Source organism: Chelonia mydas, chromosome 10 (genome assembly GCF_015237465.2).
Source record: "Chelonia mydas isolate rCheMyd1 chromosome 10, rCheMyd1.pri.v2, whole genome shotgun sequence".
In the NCBI taxonomy this organism is placed as follows: Eukaryota; Metazoa; Chordata; order Testudines; family Cheloniidae; genus Chelonia; species Chelonia mydas.
Genome location: NC_051250.2, coordinates 59,755,830 through 59,780,576, shown reverse-complemented (window position 1 = coordinate 59,780,576; position 24,747 = coordinate 59,755,830). Strand labels below are relative to the sequence as shown.

General features: G+C 39.2%; 1 protein-coding gene across 2 annotated transcripts in view; it reads left to right on the top strand.

The window, feature by feature from the left end:
* UNC13C (unc-13 homolog C) overlaps positions 1 to 24,747 on the top strand; it is a 448,489-nt gene that overhangs the window by 360,492 nt on the left and 63,250 nt on the right. For both annotated transcript variants that reach the window (XM_043523375.1, XM_043523376.1), the window contains 3 exons: positions 408 to 437; positions 18,263 to 18,351; positions 21,321 to 21,470. In XM_043523375.1, coding sequence (XP_043379310.1) covers positions 408 to 437; positions 18,263 to 18,351; positions 21,321 to 21,470 — 269 coding nt within the window. The remainder of the gene's footprint in view (positions 1 to 407; positions 438 to 18,262; positions 18,352 to 21,320; positions 21,471 to 24,747) is intronic.

The window sequence follows — 24,747 nt, the reverse complement described above, 5'->3', positions numbered from 1 at the left end:
CGGTATGTTCGCAACCTATCCATAGCCTTTGCTTCTGCTTGCCAAGAAAATCAAAATGTAAAAATAAGACATATTACAGAGTTTGAAAAAATATAATATTTTATTTAAAAGCAATGCCATGTGAGAAGTATATAATGCACTGAGAATGTCTGGGGAAACAAGTAATGCATTTTCATAGAAACATGCTAATGATCTGTAAAGTTCAACCAATATTGGATGTTTTATATTGCATTCTGTAGTGCCCGCTTGATTTGAATGTTCGTACTGGTATATATTTTGTTTTGTTTTTTTATGTACCAGTTTGTTTTGTTTGCATCTACAACATTCTGTAGAAAATGTGCCTTGTGCTTTGTCTGTAATGTGTCATGTCTTTGTCCAATGCCTTTGACTTGCAATCCACTGAGCAGAAGAAAGAAGGAGAGCGATTCTCTTATGAGGTTTGTGATAGTAAGCATCTTTTATTATACCTGACTATATTTCCTAAGGCTAAGAACAGTTTCTGACTAATTTCCATGTTTGCATTTAATAATTCCCTATAATGCTAACTACTATGCTTTGGCACTCAGTTTACACTCTGCATTAAATCTTTCAATATGCAAATAGTGTAAAGTATTCCATAAATCACAAGAAGGTTGTAAAATATATTCTTTTCAATGCACTTTCAATACCTAAAGTCCCAAACTTGCAAATCTCATTCAAATGAGTAATTCTAATCCCCTCAAGCAGCATTCCAGCAATCATTCCTACGCAGAAAAGCATGTGCTTAATTTTAAGCATGTCTTTAAGTCCCATTGACTTTAATGGGACATAACCACATACAGAGGTGCTTTGGTGAAACAGGTTGTCAAGTAATTCCTTTGAAGTAATAGATTACTCACACAAGTAAGGTTTACAGATCTTCCACCCAGAACAGACCTTCCATCTGGAAAGTGTTGATGTTACTAATTAAATGGGTATTAATGTATTCTTTTTCAAATTGTTACGTCCAGTGTGAATCACTATACACTGATACAAGAAACATTTTAAAGCCTGATTTTTATTAGCTAGAATAACATGAAAGGGGAAGTCAATGCCCACCACCCACCCTAGACAACTGTGAACCTTAAAATGCTCTTCACTTCTAATTTTATTGTGATGTATGTTTCTTTAGCTAAAACAAAGGTCTGAAGACATCAATCTAATTCTTCTTAAAGAACACTAAAGAAATGATTTACAGTATAAATGTGCAACTTTTGTGCAACATGCAGGCTATCTTTAAAAGCTTCATATCTGTTTAAGATGTTACTGACACAATATGATGTGACATATCCCAAGCTACAGGTCAAATAATCAAGCTTCTGTGAAAATGAAGTTGCTTTGTAAAACTTGTTTTCTTCCTTGAATAAAGACGACCTCAAGATTTGAGTGAGGTACTCAAAATCCAATTGCCTTAGCAATGATCATGTCATTGGTAATTACATATACATAATTGGAATGAAATGCAGGGTTTTTTATCAATTTCCAGCTGTATATTAATACTTCATCTCTTTAGGAACTGTATAAATCATAATATTTTAAGGAGCCAATCTTACCAGTTTCAGAGTACCTCCCATGATACTGAAGTCAGTGATAATTAAGAAAACTCATCACCTTTTAGAATTAGGCCCAAAGTACATTATTTGCCATTCATTCATTTAGCGCTTTCAGGAGTCCCGCATCAAAAACATTTCTGCAAATTTTTGCATCTGATAAAATCAGAGTCAATGTACAGTAGCAATGGTAGGCTGATGTACCGGCTAAAACTGAAGGACGGGAAGGCACGTCAAACATTTATAGAAATACTGTGGATTTATTGTTGGTATCTTTTTGTTAAATGGGCAGTAAAATATAATCAGCTCAGCTGTGTAAAAGTGGAACTCTTCCGATTTCCCATGAACAAATAGGGATGGTGAATGTTCTGTTCCCACTCAAGTACATCTCTAATATTCCTCCTAAAGCAGCAACCTCTTTATAGCTGTTACTAATTCTACATGTTTCATAGCTGTTACTGATTCTACATATCTCTACATATTTTAAGAGATTTTTCTCTCTGTTTAAGGAGTTGGAAATGAAGAGCCGCAATATTTTTGTCAATGCTTCATTATAAAGGGTGCTAAAAGTGTATCAGCCAGATTCTTACTAGAAAACAAAAATCTGCTGGGTGTTATCTGAATTATTTTTGTTTAATTTGTGTATTGTTGCTTCATTACGCAGCCATAGGTTAACTGTGCAGCTCTGTGTTGACATTAAAAATCAGATGCACAGGATCCACTATTCACTCAGATATTCATTATTATCATCTGCATGATGATGCTCCCTGGAATGGGGTAGGTGCTTTCCAAATGAGACATTAGACACAGTCCCTGCCCCAAAGAAAAATATCAGAGGAGAAGTATCTTATAAAAGAGATAAGCATACAATCAGTTTATTTAAAAAAAAAACAAACCCAACTATTCCCGCTAGCCCTTTACCTAATCATTGTGCCAGGAGATAGATAGAGCAAGATATGAAAAGGTAGTGGATGGCAATGATCTTTTTTGAGATAGTGTGTGAATTCCAGAGGGAAGAGGGTAGGATGGGGTGTCAGGTTTGGATGGAAGGGCTGGAGGTGGTAACAAGGAAAGTTGCAAGAAATGAAAAGAATGGCCCAAAAAGGGAGGGCAGAAATCACCAGAGGGAAGGGGAAGGAGGCCAAGAAAAAGTGGAATGGATTTGTGTTGGTAAGAGGGGACTAAGAATTTGGAAGGGGAACGAGGAGCTATTGAGGACTAAAGGGTAGAGAAGTGTAAGTAGTGGCAGATAGCTACATTCTTTTCTCCTGATAATTAAAGTTTGTAGACAGCAATTGCTGAAATGTTTCTAACTGGATTTTTTTAAACCTCATTCCTTTATGACTTAAGAGTTATCCTGTTTTCCCTCCAAAATTGGCTCATGTCTGAAATGTGGGGGGGACTCCCTAAGAAATTATATTATCTTTTTATCGGAAAGTTTCATGTGATTTTAAAAAAAACCAAAAACTGCATTACAGGAGTAGATGGACATGCAAGAGGTGTGTACAGCATGTGTTCCCTGTTGGTCTGTCTGTGCCACTCTGTTGTCTCTTGTCCTATAAGCTATCTGGAACAGAACTGTCATTTTGTTCCATTTACAAGGTGCCTAACACAATAGGGTGCTGATCCATGACTAGGTCTCTTAGACATTGTGGTAATACAAATAATAAATAATATATAAAATAACAGTATTTTATTTCACTTACTATATTTTTAAGTGAACTTAATACTTGTGAAAGTCTTTCAGGACTCCAAAGTTCTCTATTCCCAGGACACCCACAGTACTAGCGTAAATTTCTCCATACTGCTGCACCAATATTCCTTGACTCTAACCTGTCTCTATGGATGAGAACCACCATGGCCATTCAATCTCTGGTGTCCATGATGCCCAGTAAGGATGCATATTAGTGCCAGAATGATTGGAAGCATATGAAGGGAGATTGGAAAAACTGAAATTGTTACCGTAGAAACTATACAAATCATGATAAAAATATATTCAATAATGAATGGTCTGGAGAAGGTAGATAAGAAACTTCTGTTCTCCCACAATAGCAAGAGGACAGTCAATGAAATTAAAAGGTAGCAAATCCAAACTAATAAAAGGATATACATTTTTATATAATGCATAATTAGACGGTGCCGCTCATTGCCTCCTGATGGTGTTGTGGCCAAGAATTTAGCAAGATTCCAAAGGGGATTGGATATTTATATGGCTAAGAAGAATATCCAGAGCTATAATAGTTAATGCTAACAAAATTATTAACAGGATATTAAACCTCATGTTTCAGGGCCTAAACCAGTTGCTAACGATAGTGGATTAGGAAACCTAATGTGTGGGGAAGATTATCCCATATCGATGTATTGTAAGATTCTTACATCTTCCTGTGAAATACCTGGTCCTAGCCACTCTGTGAAATAGCTGGTTCTAGCCACTATCAGAGACAGGATACTGGACTAAATGGACCTCAGGTCTGATCCAGTCTGGCATTCTCTGTTCTCTAAGAACTGAGACTAACAGCATATTTCATATCAGGCACCAAATTGCCTTCAAACCTCAGTGACTTTCTGTAACTAATAACCCATCGTCAGATTCTGATCACAGCCTAAAATCTAGAGTTACTGCACATTTACAGTGTTGTAACAACAATCGCAATCTAGTTCCCATTCTGACCCAGTGACCTAAATCCAAAAGACTCCAAAATTCTATTACCGGTCTCCTGAGTCATCCTATACTACTCATCTTGAAAACAAATGCACTCACAAAGTACACTCGCCCACCTAACAATGTTTATTTCCTATTACAATACTTTATATAGGATTCATCCATTTTACTCATGTGTTTGAATTGCACCAGTAAGATTATTTCTCTATAGAACTCCTCTATGTTTCTGATAGCGTTACTAGTCTCAAACACCATAAAACACTGAAAATAGTCTGTGTAAGTTATGAACTCCCATCTCTATTACTTGAGTATTATTAAGTTATATAGAGATATATAGAGAATATTAAATTATATAGTAAATGAGAAATGAGGGTTGACACACTGAGAAATTAATTGCCGTATCAATGCTCTCATAGCCTAGATAAATATTTGAATAGAGCAGAAAAGTCCAGTTTAAGTTACTGTGCTGCTTCTAAATCTTGTTTCCTTGAAACTCAGCAAGGATCTGCAAGCCCTGATTTGGGATAAAATGAGTTATCATTAATGTTATATCACAAAGGAAAATACAGACTATTAGAAAGTGACAAAACACATATCAGACAGGAACATAACACATTCAATGGTAAACCATTAATTATCATTCGACTTAGAACAGTGGTGTTTTCATTATTAAGAGTAAATTGCTTGGGCCAAGTTTTGGCTAAGGAATTGACTGGGGGTTACTCTTTTAGAGGAACATGTGTAGATTTACCTGTGATACTGCATGAATGAAATAAACATGATGACAGTCCTTAAAAATATACTTGTCTTGTATTATTTTGCATACAACTTAATGTGCAAGAGAAGATGGTTTAAAATACATTCATAGTGTTACCAGGGCACAAAGCCATGGTGGCGGGGGAAAAAAACTAGCGGGCGCAAATATATTTGCTTGCCCTGGGCACTAGAATGCCTAGTTACGGCACTGAGTGTTACAGTGATATTTATTCTTTATTTTTAACATATTTAAATAAAATGGGACAAATATCCCTTACTCAGTTTTTATTCAGTGCTTAATCAGAAAAACTCCCACTGAAGTAAATGCAAAACAAGATTAATAATGACTTGTCATTCTGTTCTGTTCTATTCGGATTCTTTCTTGTACTTATCCTGTAGTACATTGAGTGAAGTGACTAACATCTGCCATGTATTGTTTACTATCTATACAACTTACATCCCTCATTGCTAAGAAGTTTGGACACTGATCTGAACTTCCACAAAGTCCAGGGGGATTCAGATTCAGTTTCCCACTTCCCAGTTTAATGTGTGAAACACATTAAACACATATAGGATGTGAGTGTTAAGATGGAGGGATGTACTCTATGTCTGTATTTCTCATATTTTGGGTTGGCATTGCCTCAGCTGAAGTTAAAAAAAAAAAAGTGCAACTATAAACGTAAGAGTAAAAATAACCCTATATAATTTATTTGTGTCTGTGTTTCCAGTGGATGATAGAGAGCCCTTGACCTTGAAGGGTAAGGGCACGGGGGTAGTGAGATTTTCTTTGCTTTAAATTGTAATAAAATGTCCAATGCCTAGCAAACCCCAGTCCCTGATTAGTTTGTAACCCCCCCCCAGGGGTCATAACCTACCAGTTCAGAAACACTGCTCTGTATTCCAGAACTCACCCCTTTGTCACCTCAAACCCCATGCACCACTAAGTCCCACTTAACATCCATTTTGAGGATGTAAGTGGGACCTGAACATGCAAAGAAAACCATGCAGATAGACACCTGCCCACGTGGTTGGCTCTCCTTGCACAGCTGGGGCCTAAGAATGTGCATAGGTGCATTTCATCCAAAGAGAGAAAAGAAATTGATAAGAATAGAAAAATTATAGTGTACTCCTCTCTGTTTATGTTGTGTTACTCATTTGGATGAAGAATGAAGGGGACTAGTTTGGCTATTGTTGGGTGATACTGGCATGGAGCATGTGTTCCTTCCTCAGTATAAAGATGGATGGACCTGTTAAATATAGTGAATGGTGAGAGCTGTAATCTCTGAAAGAAACAAATTTAGATTTGCTCTACCCCAAACCGCTTCTGTCAGTGATATTAACAAAAAGAAACACTACTGTTCACGTTACTAGTATGATTTTCTGCAGTTGGAGCCGCACTAAAGAAAAACACAGAAAGGAAGTAAAGTATGAATGTAATAAACAAAAAGAAAATGCCTAATGAGACTATAGCACTGAAAGTTCTGTGGACACAAAGGCTTTTCCCACATTGGCAAGTGCAAAATAGAGTGAGGCATTCAGTAATGCTCCAATTAACCTGCTAAGTACAGAAACTAGAATACATAGGGTATTTAAAAGAATGTTTATTACTGTAGAGTCGTAAATAGATTCCACAGCTGAGGAGGAGAAAATTAAAAATTTCTATAAGCTAGAGAACTAAAGTTCTTTAACACATTAAAATCCTATTTTGGAAGTTTGTGGAAGACATGTCTATTTATATAAACCTCTTATGCTCAGTAAGGCCAACATTTAGGAGATTTACCTTTGGGGTATATTTTCAGTTCATTGTGTGTGAAATCCAGTCCATGCCAAGGTCCACAAAGTGCCCTCAGCACCAAGTGGATAGCCTGTACACATATGCTAGCCCTCTGCACAGGGGCAAATTTCAACCTGAATACACTGTAATTGGAGGCGTTATTGTGAGCTTGACTCTAACTAGCATAGCTAAAAATTGGAGTGATGATGTGGCACAGACCCTGTTGTGGGCTATGGATGTGAGTGTGTACCCTGGGTTCCAGGTGGGCTTGCACAGCCCATGTGGAAGCCTGCCCTGCTGCATTGTTACTGCTATTTTCAGCCATGCTAGCTAAAGCTCCAATTGCAGGATAGACATATCCACAGGAGATTTCAGCTGCACAAAGTGAGTCGTGTTACTCACACTTCATTAGGAGCTTTTAAAATGGTATCCCTAGAGGAGATGGATGCACTGAAATAAATCCAGAATTGTACATTGAAATGGGATATGTTTTTATGGTGCCAACATTCAGACAGCCCAAATTCAATTTACTAAACTCAATGCTGGAGCTTTAAAATGACCACTGCCTTGTGGGGTGAATTCCATTAAAGTTCACTGCCTTCTTGTTTTTTAAAAAAAAAACTTCCTTCCAGGACAAGTGGAATTAAAGACTCTAGAACTAAATGTTTCTGTTTATACTTCTACTTAATATGATATACTTTTCCCTGCCTGTGACAAATTACTCATGTTCCACATGCACTGCACCCACTAAAGTAAATAAGAGTTATGCTTACAAGAGAGGGCATGCAGGATTGGGCCCATATTATAATCAGAGTGGAACACTAAGCTTTTTGAAGTTGTTGTTCCATGCAAGAATTTTAATACGTTGACTGATGATGTTGTGTCTCTATGGGCTTAGACTAGCTGGTCCACTAATTACCAGAGAAAGAAAATGGCTTTACCAAGGTAACTCTCAGAACCTAATAACGTTCCTAATTCCTGCTCTAAATACTCATGTGCGCGCAAAGTAAGGGGAACAAGTACGTTTGGTAGGTGATCAAAATAGGTTTTTCTTCCATCATTGCTTTTAAATCAAGTAATCTTTTAGAAAAGGAAAATATTTTATCTGAGAGAGCTGATTCAAATAATGGTGCCTAGCTCAGGGGCCTAACAATTTATTTTATAGGTCAGTTGTATGTGCGTTAGAGAAGCAAGATGTGTTTGTTGCTCACTATGAATGCAATAAACTGCCAGACAGCTTCAGCTCAGCTCTGCTGTACTCAGTGTTATCAAAGATAGCCTGGAAAAAACCTGCCCATTTGTGAAGCAGTTTCTTATCCTACTGCCCCTGTAATGGTGTTCAGGTATGTCTTTCTGTACTGAATGAGAGAGTCTGGGTTTGGGAATGGAGAATGCAGAGGATTTATGTTTGCATTTACTACCCAAATGTTCAGTTTATGCAGAACAAGTAATAGAGTCAGTCTAGTATTAAATAGCTAGTTGAGTCCACTGGATATACAAAGTGTGGGTTCAGCAGTGGCCTCATGGAACTGCTCCTGGTTTAGTTCATATGTAAACTGCAATTATATGAAAAAGGGAGCCAAATTATTAGGATGTGTCTTCCATCCATGGGTAACTTCATAAACATGTTTCTGTACCAGTCATGGTAGAAGTTGTGGTAGCCCATGTAGCATGGTGATGATGATGGCAAAGCCCTGTCTATGCTATGCCCTTCACTGCTCCTACCACTGATGTGGCTCCACCAGTGCAGAAAAGCATGTACAGATTTTCCCAGGCAAGGTTCTCAGCCCAGTAACAATCCAAATAAATAAGCAGGTGGGCAGAGGAGAAATGGCTGAAGAAGTGCTCCATGTTCAATATGCTGGCCTCTGCCCAAAAAAGCAAGCATCAAAGAATCCATCCATTCCTCCCCATGAAGGCGCAAGCACCATGGGCCCTTCTGGCTCCATTCATATATACTGGAAACCACGCTAGTTCCACTGCCAAGGGACCATCTGCTAAGACTGCAGGAAGAGAGAGCAGTTTGAATAAGTCTTCTGAGTCACTGGGTGCTGATATGGGCTGTGGAATGGAATATGTAGATGTGCATTTTTGGCTCACTGGTTTGATTTAGTATTTTCAAGGCTGGCCAGAATTTACCCACAGTTCTTTCAGAGAAGGGGAGAGTAACTTCCTCTCAAGTTATTTAATCATCATCTTCACTGCTGCCTTATTCAGGCTCATCTTCTGAGGCATAAATTAGACAGGCAGATGTACTGCATGTACTGGGAATGCTTCCAAATTCACCTTTTCAAAAGTCACACGTTTATTATCTGCTCAGAGCAGGGTCTTTTGGTCTGTGAGAAAGCACTGAGACGCATTCTCAGTACATGTGGGCAAGGTGGAACGGGAACAGCAATTTGGGCAGAAACAGCCACAACTGAGTTTACATTTGCCAGCACAGTAAATGGTTTTCACTTTCAGTATAGCAGGATTCTTTCATTGTTCATTTTGCCTGGTTAGATCTGCCCCAAGAGAACTGTTTACCTAAAAAATATGTTCTGTTCTAAAAAAAAATATGTTTTGAAGACGTTTATAACAGTCTAGCACACATCTTTTTTTCACACCCCTGAGTGATGGAGGTAGATCACACTAAGGTTTGGGTGTTGACTTAGTATGGGCTCCATAATAGGGAGTATAATTAATTCTGGCCCAGACTGTGAACAGAAGGAACTGAGATTCAACTGATCTCTCCTGGAGGAGAGAGGGAAGGTGCATATCTCCAAGGAATCATTTTCTTCTCTGTGGAGCCCCACAGAATTCCCTCCATTAGAGCTGTTTTAGGGGCAGGGCTAATATGGAAGGGAGTGGAACAGGAGACCAGCCATCATCCACAGCACCCACCCCTAGAGCGTCCATATTACCTAAAGAGGCATTAACTCATGCAGATGACCCTCTGGACGGGGTTAGTACAGATATACCAGCTCCTCCTTTGCCCCTCCCTGATTCTAAAGTTATCAGGTCTTGCTACAGATCCTGTTTGGCCTCCCAGTAACCAGTCAGTGCCCCTTAAAGACCTTCTCACCTGACGGAAATGATTCTCTGAAAACTAAGTGATGGGAAACCCACAGCTTTTCCTGACTCCTGTGTCCCTTTTTCATGAGTTTCTTGCAGGAATGGTAGATGTGGCCTCTAACTTTTATGGTTCTCCCTTGGAATGCTTGAGATTTTTGAAGTGGAGCTACATCCAAGTATAGCGGGAAACAGGCCAAGGAGATTCTCCTGGGAGACAGAATATATAGACATACCCAGTAAGAGGGAAAATGAAACAACTATGGTGGTGATGCACGAAGTGCATGCTTAAATGGATGCTGTCTCCTGAGATGATAACATTTAGGAACTGTGCTCTTAGCAGTTTCCATTAATGGGGCCTTTGGGCAGTACTGCACTACAAATAATAACAACAATGTGTATCTCCACTGTAGATTATTAGTTGCGCATTCTTCAAGTACTGTAATTTGCTACTGGAGTGTTTTCCTTGGGGATAAAGATTATTTAAACAGTAATGTTGTTAAACATTCAAAGCTAGATTGTGAAAAGCAACTAATCATTACTATCCATAGCTATATGTTAGGAGAAGTTAGGTTGATTTATTTCCATGCACAGGAGTTATTAGATAAATGGTCACCAGTCCATTTCAAATCTTGTAAATGGCCAAGTCATTCTCATGTCTAAAAACATGCTAAACATGCCAGTAAGACTGAACATTATTAGATTATTATTCTTCATGACTGTAGAACTAATGAAATGGTGCCATTGCAAGAGCCAATAGAAAGAAAGTTGAGCAATTGAGAGGGGAGAGGATTTTTAGTATCTGTTTAAAATGTTTTTCATAAGACCTACTCAGCCTAAAAGACTAATTAACATTTTGGATAAAGGAAGGGTTTATTAGAGAGTCCACATGCTCAGCCCATCAATTAACGGTATTAAGCTTATAGACATCACTGAAACCTCCTACAGGTTCTCTAGCAAAATCAGGGAAGACCAGATTTGACATTCCTGTTATCTCTAAGAGAAAACCTGAGCAATAAAAAAAACAACAACTTTAAACAGTTCTGTCCTCCTTATATACCATAAAGTAGTAAGAAAGGGCACAAGCCCAATTTTCACACAACCCTTTGCAGGTCACCTTTAAATCCTGAATTAAGGTCTTAAATTAGGCCTTGGGGTGCATTTCAGGTTAAGTCCTTGTTCAGTTTAGGGAGTTTACCCAGAGTAAGGAATGAATAAAGAACTCAAGATTTTGCCCTCAGTGATGAAGTGAAGCATAAAATACTTCGCCTGCATAGCCCGTATTCAATGTTACATTTTCCTGTCAAGTGAATTTCTGGAAGGAAAGTGCATTCATGTTCAACTTTTTTCCTTTTTGAAGTGCCACTAAAACGTTTCCCCTTGAATTAGAATTCTGAATTCCCTAGACATTCCAAGAACAAACTCTACTGGCCAGTTTGCCTTATTGAACTAGTACATACAAAGAAACAAAGCAATAAAGCCTGTCAGTGGTTTCCTAGCAAGGTTAAAATAGTTTCCCATTGAGCTCATGGAAGGCACAACAAGACAGATACGATTTTCAGCAGAAAACAGAACCTTATATTGGTTAAAGCAAAACTAATGTTATACAAAATTGAAAGCTGTTAATCTCTTCAAGTCTACATCATGAAAGAGTGTTCAACCTTGACAGTTTGCCTGTCAAATGGTGCAATGAAAACCCTATAATAAAACAACAATCTCCACGTTCAAAGCAGGACTGTTGGGAATGACAGGGCAGGGAGCTCCATAAACAAAGACAAATAGGCACTCAGCCACTAGCCATTAACATAAAATTGTCAGAACAATATACATATCTGTATTGCAGAAATACAAATTAGCCTACCGAGAAGGGTATTGAAAAATAAAAGATGCTCCCTAATCAAAACGAAATTAATCTCTCACAGTGGGGAAAAAAGGGGTAGGAGAATGGGAACAGAAGCACAAATTTTTTATCAATACAGTAGGCAGATGTAAGAAACCACATATGTAGGATAGTTTGTTTTAGCACCTTGTCACGTTATCCAGGGTACAATCTGGGCTATTAGATAGCTATGTCCTTTCGGTTCTCTAACCTGGGGTGCCTTTTACACTGCTTCACTGCGAGAGCAGCCACTCCTGGTCTGTTCACACACAGCGTTCAGCATGTCAGTTACCCCCAGATATACTGCAAGAGTGCTTCAGCCAGCCAGCCTACCACCCTTGCATTATACTACAAAGCAACACCAGCAAAATCACAGTCCCAGACTTTCCCTCAGAAGTTTGTGTCTTGTACGGCACAAACCTTGTTATCTCAAGTGGAGTTCCCCAAACATTTCAATTCAAAAACACTGGCTTAGATAAAACAAGTTTATTAACTACAGAAATCTAGATTTTAAGTGATTATAAGTAATGAGGCATAAAGGTCAAAATTGGTTACAAAGAAATAAAAGGTAAAATGCAAGCTAATTCCTAACTTAACAAGCTCAGTGTATTTAAAGCAAAAAGCTTTCTCCCACCACACGCTTACAGCAGTCTGGCTGGATTTCTTTCAGTCAGGACCAGTTCAGTGATGTTTCTTTTGTCTGCATCCTGCAGTTTCCTGTGCAAACTCTAGCAAATTTACAATTAACAGTGTTGTCTCCTTACTAGCACATGTTGGTTCAGGTTAAATTTCAGATGGGAATAGCTAACCCATTATGTAGAAAGCAGCCATGCAGAATTCACAGGCTCTTTGACACATTTCCAAGCTTTGGACATTTTAAAATTTTGTATCAGTTTTAGGCGGGTAGTATCTTGAAATCAAATAAAGAGGTACAAAAATTTCTTGAATTTTTTAGTTGTTCTGCAAATTTATTCTGCCTATATTTAACATTCAGAAATAGTCCAACCACTAATGATATATTTAATAATCTTGAATTAATGTGCCAACTAATTTTAAGTAACTGTGTTCTGTTTTGGGTAAAAAATAACTATTATTTAAGAAGGAGTTAACAAGGCAGAAATATTTATCAAGATGGGACTATTATGTAAATTAAGAATTGGTAGAAAAAAAGTGTTTGAAGTTAGCCTGTTCACAACCATTCCCATGGCTGATACAAAATGTGTATGGTAATGAGGCCACGACACTTAACAAGTAGTCAGATTACAGATTTCTTTCAGGATCCAGCCCACACACTGCATAGGACTGTGAATGGAACCAAGCAGTTGGGGAATGAAATGGGTCATGCACTCATGTTCCATTTTTTAAATGGATTTGAAAAGTTAAGGCCCACTGGTCATTTTGTTTCTCTCTCTGACAGTCTGTTCTACCAATAATTTACTCTTTTCCTTAAAAGGGGGATAATCATTAGACTTCATTTCCATCTCCATGAAACTGTCAGCAGCACGTCAGACCACACTTCACACTTCATCACCTGATAAAGAATAAAAACCTACACCAGATACCTGATATTTGGATATCCACCACTCCTTATCCAATATCCTCTGAATGTGGTGGATGATCTATATCAAAAGGTGTTTGATCCACCAGGTTTTGCTGTTATAGTCCTGTCTGCATTCAAACTTGTAAATTTCAGAACTGCCCAGGATTCAGTCACTCACTTCCCTCACTTTAGTGTTTAGTTCTGATTGTTTTCTTACACGTAGATTGTTGAACTCAAGGGAGGATGATATCAGGGGTAAACAAAGTTGCTCCAGAGATGACTTTGACCCTTGAAATCAATCATTTGATGACAGCTGAAGTCTATGCAACTCTGAAAATATAGGAGTCAATCTTCTTAAAATGTTAGTACAAGTAACATTAGTACAAGAAAAACTTGCATGGGTTTTATAAAACTCTATCTGTGTTCTTATCCCACACCGCTCCCTATAGTATCTTAGCGCCTATGCCTGGGCATTTATGGGATCATCTGCAAAACAGTGTGTATGGGCAAAGAAGTTGCCTGATTGGTTACTGCTCTGTTAGGAGACAGTGTGGTTTAGGGTATAGAACACTGGACTAGGACTAAGCAGACTTGGGTTCTATTCCTGGTTCTACCACTCCATTAGTGTTACCTTGGCTAAGTTGCTTCATCTCTCCATGCCTCTGTTTCAGTTTCTGTAGAATGAGACACAGGCTTTGTGAAGTGCTCTGACACTGACTGATGAAAAGTGCACTGTGTGAACCAGGTATTATTATTACATTGCGTAGAGTGTCCTATAATGCCAAACCAGCACGAGCTTTGCGGGTTGTCCATGCCATGAATTCAGAACACTCTGGCTTTGCTAGAGTACATTCTCTACATAAAAACTTCCCTAAAAAACAGCAAATGTTATATACCACACATCAGTACCACTTGTTGAAAGTACTGGAAAGATAATAGACCTTTTATAAGTACAAAACTCTCTTGTAAGATTGTTGTGATTTTATATTGTCAGTATTGTGCCACTGTCTCAAAATGTAGTCACAATGTGGACTTGAGTGTTTTAGAACAGTTAAGGAAATGACAGTTATGCACTGTAATTGCTTCCCATTTCCACTGAACATTGCTATTTAAGTTACTTTGTTTTTTTAGTGATGCTGTGCATGTTAACAAACGTGTTTTGCATGTTAACAAACAAATGGATTGACATATCCATAAAAGATAAGTGACCTGATGCGCTGATATACCTTGGGCTGCTGTACACCACTCCCCCAGTACAAAACTTCCTGAAAGTCATCTTAGCCAGCCACTGGATCAGCCCTGTGCATAGGAGGAGCCTTTGAAAGTGTGGAGCCATAGGGTATTGTCTACACAGCAAAGAAAAACCCATGGTTGGCCCATGCCAGCTAACTCGGGCTCACTGGGCTCAGTTTGTGGGGCTGTTTCACTGCTGTGTAGACTGCCGGGCTCCTACTGTAGCCCAAACTCTGGGACCCTCCTATCCCACAGGGTCCTAGAGTCCAGGCTCCAGCCCAAGTCCAGAAGCCTAAACAGCAATGAAACAGCCCAAGGCCTGCAAGCCCAAGTCAGCTGGCACAGGCCAGCCACGGGCTTTTCTTTGCTCTGTAGACAAACCCAAAGAGGCTGCTCGGCCACAGCCACATCCACATCCAAACAATCCCATGAACACAACAGTAGGCGTGGTTGGGGTAAATGCAGCATGGCTGGATCATTTTGCATCCCACCTGTCTGAGGGCCGCTCTAATTTATGTTGGGGACCTGACTGGCATTCAAAGAGCCCGAGATAAAGTGAATGAAAAATGCACATCTTGGCTGCATCCTAGATTATTGTTTTGTCCCATGGAGTATTCGCTGTTATTAAACCAAAATAACTTGATGGTACCTCCAAATTTAGTAATCCTATAATCCTGAACTCATTGAAATGCCTATAGATATATAACATATATCCAACCAAGGAGAAAAAAGAAAAGGAGTACTTGTGGCACCTTAGAGACTAACCAATTTATTTGAGCATGAGCTTTCGTGAGCTACAGCGGAGTGTAACTCTTCATATTCCACTCCTTTGAATGGCATTGCACTGATAAGCATGGCCTGTGAGTATGCAGAAAGCTGGATTTTCTATCCATGACCTCCAGTTTTGCAAAGTTTTTGCACAAACTTTTTCTTGCACTTTGAAAGCACGAACATCTGCTAAGAATTTTAAAACTTGCACACACTCTTTAAATAGTCTAAGGTTGGTACAGAGTCAAAAGTTAGCAGTTGCACCAGCAAAACCATTTTGGCCAACCAGTGTCCTGTTCCAGATAAATTTAGTACATGCATTACATTTATTGGTCTGTAATTATTGGTTATCATAACAACCGCTCATTCAAAGTAATTTCATTAGGCTTTGTGATTTTAGCTGCAAAGAGGGGGATAAGCTGCTTTTCTAACTTTTTTGTTTGCATGCCAGGGTTGTGGCAAGGGGTTTTCAAAACCCTGCCTACCTAGTATATCCTGTTCCATATAAAATATACCACATTCAATGTGAATGCTCATATGCATATGCAAATTTAATATTTGCTATATGTCACAGGCGTTGGCAGCCTTGGGCACGCGGCCCATCACGGTAATCCGCTGGCAGGCCGAGAGACATTTTGTTTATGTTGACCATCCACAGGTACCGCCTCTCCACCCCCCGCAGCTCCCAGTGACCGCAGTTCTCCTTTCCTGGCCAATGGGAGCTGTGGGAAGCAGCACAGGCTGAAGTGACGTGCTGGTCGCTGCTTCCCGCAGCTCCCATTGGCTGGGTGAATATTCAAGTTGGAAGTGCTTAAAATCTTTTTTCTGTGGTTATAGATCCATCACTCAAATGTTCGCAAAAAGTGAAAACAAAGGTGATGCAATGCCTTAATCAGTTCATTTCTATATATTGAGCAACAAGTCACAGAAAATTCTTTGCATTACTCAGCTAACTCTAATATTGATTCCCAGTATGAATTATTCAATAAGATTAGTTTGTTTTTACCAGCCATACTTACTAAGGAAAAAGATCATTAAGGAAGAAGTTTGCAATGTCAGTAAAACCGTGTTTTACTGTGGGAAAAACATCATCCACAGGAAGAGTAGAGGTAAAAGACCTCTCTGAACAGTCCAGTGGTAAATATCAGAGCGACATTAATGAGTTTCTCAGATTATAAAAGTTTGAGATTGGTTCAAGCCACAAGGTTTGAGTCCAAGCTTCCTCATCCAGACTTTTGGCTCAGCCTATTACAGAGGGAAGACCAACTGCAAAGTTTGGATCTAGGTCCACTTGAACTTCACCAAGCTTCAGAGGTGTTTGCTTCAAGGGTTTTGGTTTGAGCTCACAAACTTCTTTGTTGTTTACATTCCCTTGGCTGTATTATCAAATTGATAATGTGTATGTATTTCTTAACTTTAAGCACATTAGTCCCCCGGAGGCTCTACTCAATGGGACTATTGGTGTTCATAGTTAAGTGCAGACTTTGCTGGACTGTGGCCTATATAGTAACTCCACTCTTTCACTATCTCAGATTTTTGTTAATTTTTTTTTATCTCTGATTTTCTGTGCTTGTAAAAAATAAATATAGAGATAACATGATTGATTGGCTTTGAGCACCCGTTCGCTATAAGAAGAGGATGAGTAGTCTTTTGGTTAACACAGTTCTAGGAGTCAGCAAATCTGGGTTGTTGTCTGTGCTCTGTCACTGCTGTCCTGTGTGATCTTGGTTAAGTCACCTAACTGCACTGTACCATAGGTTCCCCACCTCTAAAATACAGATAATAATGCTTACCTATTTTACAAAGGTGTTCTGAAGCACTCAGGAACTAGAGTAATTAACCCATTCATAAATAAAACAAAAAATAAATACAAGTACAGACAAGCATGAATATGTATTTCCTCCAAATGCAACATTGCCTATGAAATCATTGGGACTTCTGCATATGGAATTACTTCAGGATTGGGTGCAATATGTGACAATTATCACTAAAGACTATTCAATCACATTCTAATGTAGACTAACCAAAGAAGAGGAAGTCAGTTATTAATTCATATTAAAATGAACTATGCTGACATTCTTTTAATCAGTCGTATCCTATGATGGTCACAAACTATTTTTCTTCTAAATTTCAAGATTCGAGGAGACAAAAATCTAGGTGTTCTTTTCTTTAATTTCAGAGTATTATTTAAAATGATTTCTGATAGAGATTTGAAAAAGAATGCATTACAGGTAAAATGTCTGTGCATGGATTCCTAGCCCTGTACCTGGGAAGAGATGTAAATGTACAATTAATTCTCTCTCCTCCCTCACTTCACCCTAAGGTGAGAAAGAACCTGTATTAAAGATACAACAGCACTTTTTCCTGATTCCCCCACAGAGTTTTATTGCTCTGTGCTTAAGAGAAAGCTATTTTGGGCCAATGTGTGTCTTAGTGGCTTTAAGGAATACAATGAAGGAATAAAGGTTAATAGATTTCCCCTCCTCTTGTCCTGTAAGTAGAAGCAGCATGGGTGGTCCTTAAGCCATCGTCCTCATTGCCAGATGTTCTACTCCAAGCTGCATTAGTGGAAACACTGTGGAAACACCTTCAATGTAAATTTTAAAAATTCCACCTACAAAAGAGTATTATGTACAAAAAATATAAAAACAATTGGTTATTAAAACAAGCACCGTCGACCTTTTCATACGTGAGCCTCTTGTTATCACTAGCGTATATCACCTTTGCTGAGGGGATTTCTGAAATTCTAATAATCTTGTGAACTGTTCTATACCAGTCCCATTAATGATACTCTTTTGTTTTCTTGTAAGGTAATTCTTTCTTATTTCGTTTGAACAATTTATTCTGCACTGTTAGTGCTATAATAATTGGACATTAAGGCTAACTGAACATTTCCTATTCTAATTGGTGTTTCCATATTTGTTTTCTAGTAGTGTAGTACAATGAATGTATGGAATGCCTAATCCATTAATTGTAACAGAGAAATAGACTGCATGTGAGAAGAATAACATTACTCATAATCTCTTTCCAGCTGGATCCTGACGCTAGTGCTGTTCTCAAAGAACTTCAGGTGAAACTCAGTAGCGTACTGGATGAGCTCAGCATCGCCTATGGCGCAAGGTAATAAACGTACTTAAAGAATTTGTGCTACAGTGATGGCAACCATTAAAAAGACTCCACTGTGCCTCAAACCAGGCAGATGTGCATAGCCAAAAAGCCAATCCATTGACTACATTGGGTGATTGTCTTTTCACATACAGCTTGCTCCAATGTAGCCAGATCCATTGCATGCATATGTGTGTGTCTCTGTCTGTCTGGGAAAATACAGCAGTATTCTCACCTCCAAACAACACTAAAACTAGTGTGTGGGCATGAATGGGTTATAGGGACACAGCTGGAAACTTTACTTTCTGCATCTGGAAGATAAAAATGGTTCGATTTTTTCTTAACTAATACAATGTTCAACCTCTCTTTTACTGTGTGTTTTTGATTCCCTGAGACTGATAGCTTTGTCCAGTGGCCTGCCCCACTCAGGTAGCCTGTCTGAATTTACCTTTCTTCAAATGGTCACTGTGAAGCCCTCTTGAGTCATTTGCTCTGCCAGTGTCTGGTCTGCGGGAATCAGCTAGTGAGTTTTACTCTTGAATCAGTGTGCATGTGGCTGACCAGAATGCGGCTTGCATTATACCAGCAACATAGCTGAGTCTTGCTTTTGGAAGCAAAAACAATAGGACTGTTTTTGCTTTTGCTCGGAAAGGAATATAAGAATTCAGGAATTCTTGTTCAGGAATCTTCAATGGTGGGAGGTAGGTGAAAGTTTTAGTTGCTCAGTAACAGTTAATGCCATAGACATACAATCTGTGTAGACTGTTATCCTTTTCAGTGCGTGGCTTCATTAACTATGGAAAAGGATGCTGCACTTGGTTTTAATAAATATAATTGAGAAAGAATCATGGCTGCCTCAGATCATTAATAGGCTGAGACAACCCAAATAATAGGGAAAATTAAGTGACTTAGTAAGAAGGGTAAATGTCAGCCAAGAATTAAATGGTGGATAATACCTGTACTAGCTCCCTGTGGTCTCTTCTCTCCCTGTCTTAAAAGGTCACCATTAACTAGGTGAAGCCCGTGTTTGACTTTTCCTAAAATTGATATAATCTTCTGGGTGAAATAGTTTTTTAATTTAAAGAAAATATCTACCACTTTGTTAAGATAAGAACGAGTGGTCATAGGGGCCTATATTTTTCACTCTTCTGCAGAAAAGCCAGGAGAATTAGCACAAGTCATCCAACAGCCTTCATTCCCATTGCCAAAGTTGGTCAAAATTTCCCCAGTTTGGCTTTGTGTATTTCTCATGTGCTTTCTTCTCCCTTAAATTTGTCCATAGTTTGTGCCTGTGACACCCTCTAACCAAAAATCAGCACAAGGCCACCCAGATAGCTTCATAGCCTTACTCTGAAGAAAACCAAGTAAAACTTCTCTAGGAGGCTTTCTGCCACCTCTGAGTCTCTTCTCATTCTTTTAGAGGCCGCCCATGTGGCCATGCTGAGCTAATAAGTGTGGCAGCAGTTTGCTCAGGATGGAGTTGTCCATAGCGCCAAGCAGCAAACATTGCCTCAACTAACTGTGGTTGAACAAGATGCAGCAGTTTGGGTGCTAGGGGACACCCACTCCCTGCATAATCTGAATGAGAAAAGAGGTGGCTTTGAGAGCACCACTGGCAGCCAGAAGAATTCTGAGGAGGAACTGGAACTGTGCCATGCATTGGTTTTGGGGCTCCCCTTTATTCATTTCAAAGTTGGTTTCTGAGTAGATGTCACTAGAAAAGCCTTCTGTCTTCTTGGCTATCAGATGTGTTCATGTGGGTTTTTGTGTTGGGTTTTTGTGGTGAAGCACAATAGCTGGGATTTTTCAGTCTGTTTTCACTTAGCTTGTTTGGTCTTTTACTAATTGTTTTTTGTAGATTCTTTAGTGACAGGCTTATCTATTCAACTTGACTATGAATGGGTTTAGAATTGATTATCATATTTATTGCCCCTGTGGTACTTGTGGTACTTTTACTTCTCTTGTGGTACGTTTACTTCTCAGATGCAGACTCTGAATACTCAGTTTTGCACTCCTTAAATGTACCAATTGAAGTCCTCACTATGGCCATATTGCCCCTGTGTCACTCCTAGATTTTCTGTCAGGCAGATGTTGCTATATCGGAAGAGAATTGAACCTCTAGGAAAACAAGAAATGAGCTGAATCAGTAAACTCAATTTGTCGGGAATTGAGAACAACTTCCACTCCCACACTTGTAAACAGAACTAATTTATAGAGACCTATCAGTCCCCGATCTCCTCTAGTTTTTCAGCTGTGTGGAAGTCAGTTCTTCAGAATAGAAAATCTGTCCCCACTTTTGAATTTAAAATGCCAAATATTCCCATAAAATGCATCTGGCGTAAAGGTTTATGAAGCAGTCTAAATATTTTTACTCTCTTAACTAGTTACAAAATAGTAAACAAAACTTTGCTGTGTTGGTACATGACTCATGACAAGAAAAAGTCCAGTTTAGCCAACTAGGACAAATTGGTAGAAGTCTTGTTATTTTCTATCTTCAAGGAGGATATCAACACCAAATGAATATAAAATTTACCAAAAAGAGAGAATATTTGACAACACCCCCTTTAAAAATACATGTAAATAGAACTTGTGACTGTAATACCCTCATACCAAAACTAAAAGCAGGAATAATTGTGCTGGCTAACACTGATGTCTATCTTAATACCTCAGTTAAAGTCTCTGATTCACCTTCTTATTGTGTAATTCCTATCAGAAAATAGTTACTAGGACTCCTGTAGGGATATGGACAATGTAAAAGGAAAGCAAAACACAAACGGCAATGGTAAGTATATTGTTTGGCCTTATACGAACTATAACTCCTTAGAAATGGTTATTTTGAATTTCTAAAGCATACAATGTCTTAAGCATGTGGGCTTCATATCTGCTCATAAATAATTTTGTGTTCATCGATGAAGTTGATGGAGCAGAATGTAAATAGTCATCTTCTGTGCTATAATTCCTCCGCTCTCTTTTTTTCTCTTTAGTTTCCAGCTTGTTATTGAGGAGTGTGTGAGACAGATGAGCTTTGAGCTAAATCAGATGAGAGGAAATGGAAACGTATCAGCCAATAAGAACAATGCTGCTATCGATGCTGAGATTGTGCTGCGACCTCTCATGGATTTTCTGGACAAAATGTAAGTGTGGGGTAAAAAGGAGTAATTTTAAATCGCTGGATGCCAAGGAATTTTATGTTAAAAATTACTAAAAATATTAGGTCCTGTTTGGCATATCATGGATAAGCTAAAAAGTTTATAGTTGGGCAAAGTAAGCAATCTAAATCTTATGAAATCAGTTACTTATAATAAGCCATTTAAGGAGGTATTTTAAATCAGGACAATTGACCAATATTAAGAACCTTAATCCATTGAAATCCCACTCTTTCTTTGTTTATCAATGTTTACTCCCTATCTCCTTTCCAGGAATACATAGTCTAACCCAGGGATCGGCAACCTTTGTCACGCAGCCTATCAGGGTAATCCACTGGTGGGGCGCAAGAATTTTTATTTACATTGACCGTCCACAGGCACAGCCCCCTGCAGCTCCCAGTGGCCACGGTTCACCATTCCTGGCCAATGGGAGCAGCGGGAAGCGGCAGCCAGCACGTCCCTGTGGCCCACGCCGCTTCCCACAGCTCCCATTGGCCAGGAACGGTGAATCGCAGCCACTGGTAGCTGCAGGGGGTCATGCCTGCAGATGGTCGACATAAACAAAATGTCTAATGGCCCACCAGCGGATTACCCTGATGGGTCGTGTGCCAAACGTTGCCGACCCCTGGTCTAACCATTTGGTGATTAACAGGAGAATCTGTTTGTCCTAAATTACAACAGCATTTCCATGACTCAACAAAACTATTACAAGATTTTTTAACTCTAATCCCTTGGTAGTGTTTTAGTTCACTTTCTCTCACCAATCCATGTTGAAGTACTGGGGAGGTTTTTCCTGTGTTGGTTTCCTCTTGAGTCTTCTCTGTTCTTTTTCATCTGTCAGTAGTAGCTTGCTTGTACAGGTGGGCAGGATGTGTTGTGGAGGGCATGCTGTTTGAGCAGGACAGCTGGGTGAAGGAGGTGGAATGGGGGGGCTCACTTCAGAGTTTTTTAATACCCTTCTCCTTCCTGTTTCCGGGGAATTATATGAAAACACACCTCTTTCAGACTTGCATAGATTCAAAGTTGGTTGCTCCCATTCTTTCATTGGCTCCATGGCCTGGGGGGTTGGCACAGGTGACACCTTCAGCTCCTGAACATGCAGTCTGCCTAATGAGCATGCAACACTCTATAATTGCCTTTGTTTTTGTTGTTGTTTTTGTGGGGAGAAAGCATCAGATCATTTTTAACTTTCTTTTTATTTAGTCCATTATGTGAGATAGTCATTAAATTTGATTGGTGTTTGACAGGAAATGAAATTCTGATTTCAGAAATTCTGAACTCTTCTTTTAATTATAGTTAAAATTTAGTGTACTTAAGTTTAAATTTAAACTTAAAAGTTTTTAGTTCTCAAACCAACAAAATCTTTTCAAGATTCAGGAATTCTTATTGTGTTTAGTCTAAATAGTTATTAAAGAAGTTGTTTATTCTTCATAACAATTTTTGGAGAGATGATGATTCTTCTCTTCCTGAATTGGTTGAGGGAGTTGTTTGATCATGCCAATTTAATTAATTCCCCATTATTAGAAATATTCTATACTGAAATGGCTTTTAGTATTAGTAATTAGTTTAGCAAGGTCCTTAGATTTCAGGTTGGTATATAAAGCATTTTACCATTTACATAGCAATGACATTAGGAATTATATTAGGAGCTTTGCAGTTAACTAACATTGTTGAAAGTCTGCATTTCACAAAGGTGTTTGTCATTTCGATATTTAAGAAAAGTTTAAAACATTTCCAACTGTACACATTTTTCTCTAAAGTTTTAAGGACACAAGAGGAGGTTCTTCTTTGAAAAAACAGGGTATAGCCTACTTTACCACCTAGATCTATTGCTCTGAAACACAACCCCTTACTTTCCTTTTCACAATCAGGTCTTTTCCTAAGACATGAATCTTTTACATGGTTTTTTTCTTGATGTGAGGATTTGTACCAAACTGGCATTTCATATAATCGGAGGTGTCCTGGTTTAGACAAGACACTTTGCTGAACCAGCATGTCGATCTTTAATATGTGCTCATGGTTAATGCCTGGCTTTGAGGGTAATAATTGTGAAATATTGCTCAGTGGATGGAAAGGTTTTCTGGTGTTATGACTGTAATGCTCAAAGGCAAAGGCTAATTCATAATTGACTTTCTTCTTCGAGTGATTCTCCCCAGTGTATTCCACTGTGGGTTACACATGCACACCATGTGCCTGGAAGCCAGAGATTTTGAAAGTAGTGTCTGCTGGTCTACACATGCATCCTGGCTCATCTTGTGCCTCTGACCGAGGGAATAAAGGGTGGGGTGGATTGAGCACCTCTTCCAGTTCCTCCTCACCGCCACATGGTCCTGGTTGGAACCTTCAGGGTCTGCAGCTTGGGCTTTGTCCTACAAAATAAGAATTACCTAGTTTGTAAACAGTTTTAACAGTTAGAATTATATAGTTCTTCAGTGTTTAGATTACTCTCCTGGGGGGACCCCCTCCGCCATGCAACCCATTCAGGTACCGGACTATGCCCAGGACTCTGGGCTTCAAACTCTATGCTTTCTACATGAAATCCTTCTTGGTCAGCGACAACTACCAGTGCTGCCTGTACTGCCTTGGGGAAGCTCACAACGCAGCGAGGTGCAGTATCTGCCAATCATTCCCCAGCTGTGCACGAGAAAGGTGGGAACTTTGTCTCTGCAAATACCTCATGGAGAATACCATGAGACCCCAATCGGACCCAAGCCAGGGAACTCCCCCATACATCATCCTAATTCAGCAAGGAGTGTGCCTTCTGCTGCAAGCTCCGACTCTGGTGTGGGAGAATATACCCCTCACATGCGGGATCTCGTCAGGAAGCACTCTCATTAGCATGTGACTAAGTCTTCCTCTAAATCCACTTCAGAGAAGTCTGATTCATCTCTAAGTAAGCCCATCACCTTGGCCCATGAGGGCTTAGTATGTCCTAGGTCCCAGAGGTATTATAAGAAAGCCCATAAGTATTGGGCTGCATCAGTACCAGACCACATGCCTTTGGTACGATCATCCTCAGCACCTACCAAACCCTAGGATCCATTGGCACCAATGAAATCTGATCACTGTTAACTTCGGGCATCTCTCTCATCGTTGGCTTTGGTGACTCAAACAAGTGGATGGTCCTCTCACTGGGGAGGTCTGAATCCGTTGCCACCCTACATGACATTTTTGCTTTCCTGGATCTGGAATCCCCTCCTTCTCCAGGAAGAAAACTCCACCAAGGGAGTAGACTGCTGGAAGGAGTTTATCACCCATCCCATAG